General features: G+C 41.9%; 1 protein-coding gene across 2 annotated transcripts in view; it reads left to right on the top strand.

Moving 5' to 3' along the window:
- Positions 1–9,216, top strand: part of LOC119426167 (chondroitin sulfate proteoglycan 5) — a 14,315-nt gene that overhangs the window by 1,627 nt on the left and 3,472 nt on the right. Inside the window, exons 2-5 of one of the 2 annotated variants that reach the window (XM_037693739.1) lie at positions 3,482–4,244; positions 5,332–5,520; positions 5,740–5,902; positions 7,900–8,058. In XM_037693739.1, the coding sequence (XP_037549667.1) occupies positions 3,482–4,244; positions 5,332–5,520; positions 5,740–5,902; positions 7,900–8,058 (1,274 nt within the window). The remainder of the gene's footprint in view (positions 1–3,481; positions 4,245–5,331; positions 5,521–5,739; positions 5,903–7,899; positions 8,059–9,216) is intronic. The other variant, XM_037693740.1, reaches the window with a different exon arrangement.

Below are 9,216 nucleotides of genomic sequence, written 5' to 3' on the forward strand. Positions count from 1 at the left end.
CATCCATCCATCCATCCATCCATCCATCCATCCATCCATCCATCCATGCATCCATCCATCATCTTTACCCACTTTTTCCTTTTTTGGTCGTGGGGGTTCACAGGTGCCTATACCCAGCAGTCACTGTACAAGAGGCAGGGGCACCTTGGACAGGTCTCCAGTCCATCACAGGGACTAGAGACAAGCGAGACAAACAACCGTTCACTCTCACACCTAGGGACAATTACCAACCAGTCTAACATGCATGTTTTTGGTCTGTGGGAGGGAACCGGAGTATCCAGAGAAAACCCATGGAGAGAACATGCAAACAGAAAAGCTGGGATTTGATCTGCTGAGAGGCTGCAGGTCTACCAACTACCGGCGTGCCGCCCCAAAAAGCTCATACGTCAAAACAGATCAGATCAATCAGCATCTCTCACACCCAAGCACATGGCTGGTCGGAGAGCTATTTATAGTTTAACGATCAAAACCTCAAACGAATTGGAGGATAAGCTACTGCTAATTGATGAGACAACTGACAGGCTCAGAGTGGCCACAGAAAAGGAGGTTGTATTTAAAATGCATTTATTATCAAAAAAGAATAACTGAGATCTCAAATATCTTGTGCTGACCAACCCCTGGTTGCAGGATCTTTGTACTTAAGTCTCTTCCACACATCCTTATGTGGATTTTTACACCATTTCCTCCGTGTTCTGCTGGTGAGGCTGCTGGGAGTCTGCACCCTAGCCAATCACAGTGACCTCAGGTGGAACTTGTTACCATGGTTACATGCTCCGAGCATTGCCGGAGGTTAGCTGAGTCGCAAAACAAAAGCATAAATCATACCTTTCCTCAGAGAGGTGTCACAAATCTGAGCGGGGACTCCATTTGATCATCTTGTCATCTCTTTTTTTTTGTGTGCTTGTAATCACTACAAAGGGTGCCAGCTGCTAATCAGATGCATTAAATAAGTCTCAACAAAAAAAGAATTGTCAGACTGGACTTTTAAAATAAAGTTGAAGTCAGTGCAATTAATTTAAGCTAGTGGAGGCCTCCAGGTTCTCGCCAGCTCTTTTTTTATTTCAAGCAATGGACCTGGCATGTAATGGTTACTGGCTATCTGATTGAAAAACAAGAGAGAAGGAGCACAAACACTGGATTCTCTGTTTGCTCTGCAATTCCCTCATTCTTTTCCTCCTTTCAACATGGCACCTCTTTACATCTCACCATGGCAACCGCGCTCTGAGTGCGTGTGTGTGAGGTGCATCTCGTGGCTCCTCAGCCACCACCGGCCTTCGTGACTCCAGGCACGTTCGGATGGTTTTTGTACAAGCTCTGAATGAGGTGCCACACATTGGAACGGCGGCAGTGGGAGAGATGTCATCTGGCCAAGTATTCAGATGAGTTTAGCGGTTTGTGCAGAGGAAAGAAGTGGCTTCTAAACATCCAGCCAAGCGTTAGTCATGAAACGTATTATTAAAGCTGTCGAACAACAACATCTGTCCTTTGTTAGACACAGCCAGGTGTTACAACTGTGACTTTTTTTTTATCAACATTTGTGTAAAAGTACTAAAAAAAAAAACACAGAATAGACTTTTTCTGTTAATTAATGAGGCACATGCTTTTTGTTAAGACAAACAGTTTGCATGCAGATCTAGAGTTGGCAGCATGACTTATATCTGTGTCTCAGCAAGAATGGAAATATGGACATTTACCAAAAAATACCTTTCATTGTCACACAGTATTAAATAATTTAGTTGTCAGGATGCAAGCTTAGAAATATTCCTACAACCCTGGGTTTTTATTTTGGCACGTCTGACTCTGGATGTCAAGCATTAGTATACTGACTGCTTGGTTAGTGCCTCCATCCCAGAGTTTATTGTAGAATAAAAAAGAAACCCAAACATTAGAGCTTCTTTCCATCCAATACCAAAATAGACTTTGGGTAAAATCAGACCATTTTGCACGATGCAGATATGTCTAGTCACAAATCTTTGACAAGAGCATATTTATTTGGGCAATAATCATGTCTGCTGCATAAGATGAATTTAGAGCACTCACTTGTTAACCTGTTGCATGTCAGGAGCTTTTTGGAGGGTTCGTTTTATCTTCCTTGTGTCTATGTCTCTATCAACAGACTGCAAAGAGCAGAAGTGCAGGCCACTAACCCATACTGTAGCCCTAAATCCTAATCTAATCCCTGCCAAGTCTCAGTCATTAGAGCATATTGGTCAGTCATTCACTGTGCTTAATCCAGTCTCACCTCATTCTGGCTACACATTCAGTTCTTCTTTTATGTATTTACTGTAGTTTTATTATTATTATTATTATTTGTAATAGTTTTGTTATCAGAACTTGCTGAGCTCACAGTGACATTTTTCAATGAAAACATCAGTCTGTAAAGTACTTGTGCAGAATGCTATAATCTACTAAAATCATTTAACAAAACAGATTTAGCCCGCAGGAACCAATATGTGCACAGAAATGTGCTTATCTTTGCACATCTAAATGTGGAGAAGATACAAGAGAAAATCTCTCACACTGAGAGATTTTTTTGTCTCAGTCACAATTTAGGAAATAATAAATTTAGTCAATCACAGTTCATACTCAATCATCCATGGTATAAATCCAAAATTGGGCAATCAGGTTGTCTGGACAGTTTCTTTTTTGTGGAAAGATATTTCACCCCCTATCCAAAGCGCTTCATCAGTCTGAGGAGTCACAAGAAAACTGTTTTCCCCACTAAGCAGTACACGCCTTTAGTGGACCAACCAGTTTGTCTATCTGGGAGGAGCTGACTGGGGACAGGACAGCCCCCAGAGACCATCTTATAGCCAGAAAATTGGTTGGTCCACTAAAGGAGTGCACGGCTTAGTAGGGAAAACAGGGACTCCTCAGACTGATGAAGCCCTCTGGATAGAGGGTGAAATATCTTTCCACAAAAAAGAAACTGTCCATATGACCTGATTGCCCAATTTTGAATAAATTTAGTCATTCACCGAACTTATGTCATGTACGACAGTCAGCTCAGTCATCTACTTCAGAGTGATGGGAATGATCGTAGCAAAGCTTAAAAACAGCATTGATCATTAGACACCACTTTCTGTGAAATGTATTCACAATTTGAGCTTTTTTATTACTTAAAATACACTGAAAGATTAATTTTAAGCTAAAAGTACAGTACAGGGGCCCGTCCTTTTATCTGGTCACAAAGAATGCAAGACATTCACGTCACTTTGTAATGGACACAACCACACAGTTTCATCACTCTAAGATTGTATGTCTTCAAAATTAGCTTCAGTGTACTGTATTTGCATAAAATGGCATTCATTATTCTGATCAGTTTGGGGGTCTATATGAGGAAATGAACAATTGGGGTATTATAGCTGACTCAGCTTGGGCTTTTTTTTTATTTTTTTTATCAATAATCGGTAAGAAGAATTGGTCTTTGCAAAACCAAACCATTCATTAGCTCCGTAACTGTTTTGTGTCTCGTTGGCAGGGAGGCATTCTCTAGTCAGGCGGCATCATCACCACAACCACTCAACTGTCAACAAAGAGGCCTTGGACACCCGGATGGTTCTTAGTGATGACTCAGCGGAGAGGGAGCACCTGATTGGAGCAGGGGTTGGAGCCAAACATCCACACACCAGACACCATCATTCTCATAAAAGCCACTATCTTGATTTGGTAGAACAGCCTGCGGCGGAGGAGCTAACCGCTGGAGGAGCTGGGCCAGACCAACCTGGGAACCCTTTATCCGATGACATCATCAAGGTGGAGTTTCACAGTCCCGCGCCAGACGTTGTGCCCGCCGACGATGCTTTAGATTGGGCAAAAGTCCCCAAACCTCAAAAGCAGAAAGGCGGAGATCCCACTGCTACATGGACGATGGCAGAGATTTACGACTACCTGTCTCCTGACAACGAATTCTCAGCGGTAGATACAACCCCAGAGCCCGAGCCCACCCCTTCACCCCCAGCTGACATGGAAGATGAGAATCCACTCCTGGCTGGCTCCCCGTCAAAACCCGAAAATGAAAAGCCAAACATGGACAGCGGGTCATCTTTACCAGCTCCTCCCATGCTAGGCGCAGAGAGGGAAGAGGAGTTTGGTTTGGGTGGCGCCGTGGGTGCAGACGGCTGCAGGCTGGGCTTTGTGCTGTCTGGACCTGGAGTTTGTGTTTCAGAGTGTGACAATGAACCCAACTTCTGCTTGAACGGAGGGATGTGCACAGTGGTGGCAGGGGTGGGAGCCTTCTGCAGGTAAGACACTTACTAACTCTTCAGGCCCACTTCAGATCAGACAGATTGCTGATTGTATCTGATTAACAGCTAGCGTATTTGACATTAAACCAGTCGCCCTTTTTAATTTGCCTTCAGGGATCATTTTTTGTCTTTGTTCTCCAACACAAAAGGAAGGATTAAGGACACCACAGGCAAACACACACACACAGGGAACAAAGACAGAAGGCTGTCATGAGAGCTTGTCAAGATCACAGCGGGATCCCCAAAAGATTATGGGTAGTTCAGTTTTAGGGAGGTGGGAGGTAAAGAAATCACGTGACTGTCACCTGCTGCTAGACACCCAGCAGGCACACACAGAAAGACCGAGGAAAAATAACAGTTCTGTACATTTAGACAAAGCAAATGACGCATTAAGACATTTACATTTAAACACACGGTGCTTGTGCTCATGCATGCAGCGTCCCAACAACACAGCTAGAACTGGACTCCTGACTTGCAACCATCTGTCCAATCCTGCAGCTTCTCTAAGCTTGGAGGCAAACTGTTGCTCACGTCAACCTACCTGCTGAGTAACATCACAAACATCTGCACACGCTTTTGTAGAGAGAAAGTATTCACATACCTGAAGCTGTTTGCACATAGAACAGAGAGAAAAGTATTTTTGAACTATAAGGCACACAAAACTAAAACATTTTGACAGATTTTTGAGTGCCATGTACCACATACAATTGGTTCGAGGTCAGTAAGCACAACCAGAATTAATACATATAAGGTGCACAAGATTATAAGGCTCACTGTTGATTTTTGAGAAAATTAAAGGATTTTAAGTGCACCTTATAGTCCGAAAAATGCGGTGCATGTGTCTGATCTCATTAAAAGCTATGGGACACAATGCAATCAGCATCACGTAATATTTCACACACTTTGTTTTCAGTTTTAGCTGTAACTTTGGTAAATGTGCAAAGGGTGCATATGTACAGTAGAGATAAATATTCTACTTTAACGTTTTATAGCAATAAGCCCCCAAAAAACATTTTCCAAGATAAAACCAGTGTGTTGCATTTTCTTCTTATCTTCTCCTGTTTCTCCATCTCTTTACATCCAGGTGTAATGTGCAGGACTACATCTGGAACAAAGGTCTTCGCTGTGAATGGGCCGTCACAGAGTTCCAGGTGTTGTGCGTGGTGGTGGCCGTGGCCTCTTTTGTGTTCCTCCTGCTCTTCATGATCGTCGTGTTCTTTGCCAAGAGCCTGTACCGCCTCAAGAGCGAGAACATACGCCTTCGCAAGCGCAGGTGTGTGCATGACCGGGCCCTTCACATGAAAAACATCACTTTTGTGTGGCTAATTTTTAATGTATTTAAAGATAGGACTGTTTAAAGTTAAAACATAAGCCTCTGCAAGATCTGCATTTGGAGCACGATGACTTTATTTGAGTTGTGATTCATGTGGGAAACAGATATGCTACTGCAAATATTTATATCACACCAGTCTCCCTCTCTGCTTTCCTGCAGTAAGTACCGCCCACAGAGCACCGAGCCACAGACAGACGGGCTCTCGGTTTCAACGACAGCCGACGGCTCGCAACCAAATGTAAGGAAACTGTGCGACACCCCTCCGCCCGCTCCTCAAACTCATACTCACAACCTGGCGTACTATGACAACATTATCTGTCAGGTATGCCCCTGCTCTCCTCCTGTTTGCACGTCTCACTCTAATGTCTGTTTTCTCTTTATGTGCATCTGTTTCTGTTGGATTCCTCCTGGTTTCTCTCCTCATCCTGTTCTATATGTCTCCCTGTCAGCTTGCAAAGTAATTTAATGTAGTTTATATGTATGTTTGTCTGAGCTGAATTCATACAAACCAACTTACAAAAGCACAACAAAATATATTTATACAACTTGAGATGTCCTCTCTGTTTTCTCCTGGTCTTTTCTTTAAACTTGCCCACTAAGTAAATACTTGGTACAAGGTAATATCCTTCAGTTGCTGGGAAAAGCCTTACTTCTAACATGTGCATCCTGCATCTGATCAGTGCGCTCTCCAGGTGAAATGATTGATGAACCCTTGCGAGGCTTCCTGCAGTCGTTTGTTCAGATGCATTGTGTAGATGCAGCAGTATGATTAAACACCAGCTCCATTTCTGATTATCTTACCTGCAGCTCTGCAGCTTCCTAAGGAGCTCAGTGAGGCAGATGGGCTTCCATTTTATTCTTGTGTTCACTTCTCTTGCAACATATTCAGCCATTTTAGGTCCCAGCTGCTCTTCTTCTACAGGTTCTGCATGCAGTGCTGCTCTGAACTGAACTGTACTGTAGCTGCATGCACGTGTGGCTAAATGGCACAGCATTTATTACTGTCAGTGTGGGGGGTGTTAGAAGATTAATATGTACCCCTGTACATCAGCATTATTGATCTTTTGATGTACAAACCAATATATCTATTGTTTAAAGTGTTGGTAAATTCTCATATATAACAATGTATTGTTAAAATACACGGATATAAAGTAAGACTTTAAACTTTTAAAAGCTTATTTTTGTTGTGTGAAAGCTCACTGAGCAAATCATGTCTATCAGTAGCCAGTGTAATTGATCAATGGTGCCCCATTTCCTCCCCGCTGTGCACGACCTTCAGATATCTGTGACACACCAATACCATCTAATGGCTTGACCATCTACACATAAACAAAGGCAACAAACTCAATAATTGGACAATGACACAAACACTGCCTAACATTATATATATATATATATATTATATGGGTAAACAAACTGGCTTTATTTTAACGTAGCTTCTGCTCTCAGAGCTGTGCCAACATTTCCCTGCAGCATTTATAGACGAGTTTCAGGAACTGCCGGATGCTTTAAATGTCAAGTCTAGAGGCTAAAAAGCCACTGCAGGAACGTCTGTGTGCTTTTCTTTTTAAATGTCATAAAATAAATAGGTGTTACCTTTTCAAAAGTAGACTAAAGTTGATTACATCGGGTCAGAATCATCCTATAGAGGGATTGAAAGAAAACACTTTTTATGGGTTGGGTTATCTTTATTTCTTCAGTTTATCATACCATTGTTATACATGTGAGTCTGTAGAAATAAAATCTGAAGGTATTTCTACACAAATCTTAACTTTAGTGGCACAATTGGCTGCAGTGATATTTAATTTGCTCATGCATCAACAGATAAAGCATGTAGTTGGAGGAAACGATTGTTAGTCATCTCTGAGGTATAAAACTCGTGTTATAAACCAACTTGGTCTATACTTTCAGCGATTTTTTCTTATTTTATGTAATAATCATCAGGAAGTAATGATTTAATGGACATCCTCGACATATTATGACAAATCAAGTGATATCACAATATCTCATCAGATTTTGCTTAACGTCACAAGGTTGAGCCAAGTGTCTTTCACTCTGTCCCTTCTCAGCATAAAATGATTTTTGATTAAAATTCTGTCAAGGAACTCTAATCCTTTTATTTTAATTTGAACTATTACTTACATTTCCTTTTTTTTAAAGTAGACATTTGCTTATTTTGTACACTCAAACATCCTTCAGTGTCCTCCACTTGTACAAGCTTCTTCCTTTATTAGTTTGAATAAACACATGGCAAGTGTCTATTTCATTTTATTTGCTGGTTTTTGTGCATGAGTGAAGAGTAACTTACTCTCCCTGCAGAATGATCCCCAGAAGAAGGACAACCAAGACAAGTCCCCTCAACCCAACGAAGAGGGGTCAATGAACATCCTCAACTCCCACTCCCCAAAACAAGAGAACAACCGCCCTGCCTCTGCTGTCCTCGGCCACACCCCCAACAACACAGGGGAGAATGCAGAGGTAAACATGCTTCAGAACAACCTGGTGTAAAATCCCTACATGATAAAATGTGCAGCTGGAGAATCAGACCAATATTTAAGGTGCACAAAAAGCCCCTGTAGGCTAATGTCGTTTACACCGTGCCAAGTGCTTTGTAAAGATTTTCTAACAGTCTAATAAGACCTAGTTTCTAAAATGAGCACAAAAAATATGATAAAGTTCCAACTTGATAAGCACAATAGTTCTGTTTACAAAGCTGCCATGCTCATACTGACCACATAGCGGCAACTCTGCCTCCTTTCCTTCCTCTATCTGCCTTTCACGCTGGACTAAAATCTGTGGCTTGGACCAACTACTGACTGATTGTCCTCTTTTCTGATGCTCTGCCTTGGTCTTTGGCCAATGAACCTCTTCATTGTCTCTTCCCCCGTTTCCCTCCTTTCCCCCCCTCTCTGCTCCCCATCCTGCCTTTCTGTGTCTCTCTGCCCGCATGCATTGATGTTATCAGCAAAAAGTGTCTGAAAATGTCTAATTAAAAAAAAAGTATGTGGAAATAAAGTGAATCTGTATCTGCAAAATATTAATGTTTGACATTGCTAAAAAAAATAAAAGTGGATATGTCTAGATAACATGAGATTAAAGTAATAGCTTGGAGTTGATATTTGAATCTATATATTACACACAATGTGTCTTGGTTTTCAATGTGTTTTACAATACTTTAATGTACTTAATATTCCTTTTTTACTTTTATGGGTATTCATGGAGGTTGACGGTTGTTGGAATAAATCTTTTTCATTTTATAAAGCTCGTCCCTGCGTGTTGCTATGAGCTTCTCTCCCTGTAGAATCTCACTCTTCTTCTGTGGTCCTTTTCTTCTTCTGCATGTCTGCACATAATGAAGCTCACTACTGCTCAGCAGCTCTAATAATAACTGAATGCATGGCTGACCCTGCTTTGTGTGCCACAGGAGGACGCAACTCTGCGCACACGCACACACACACACACACACACACACACACACACACACACACACACACACACACACACACACACAACTGACAATTATCTTAATGCCCAGATGTTTAATTGTGGATTTCTAATTCCCGAAGCTCCGAGCTGCTTCCAGCAGAGACTCAGAGCTGCCAGAGACGGACTGTGTGTCTCTGTGTGTGTGTGTGT

This window comes from Nematolebias whitei, chromosome 19 (assembly GCF_014905685.2).
Source record: "Nematolebias whitei isolate Nwh7 chromosome 19, NemWhi1, whole genome shotgun sequence".
NCBI lineage: Eukaryota > Metazoa > Chordata > Actinopteri > Cyprinodontiformes > Rivulidae > Nematolebias > Nematolebias whitei.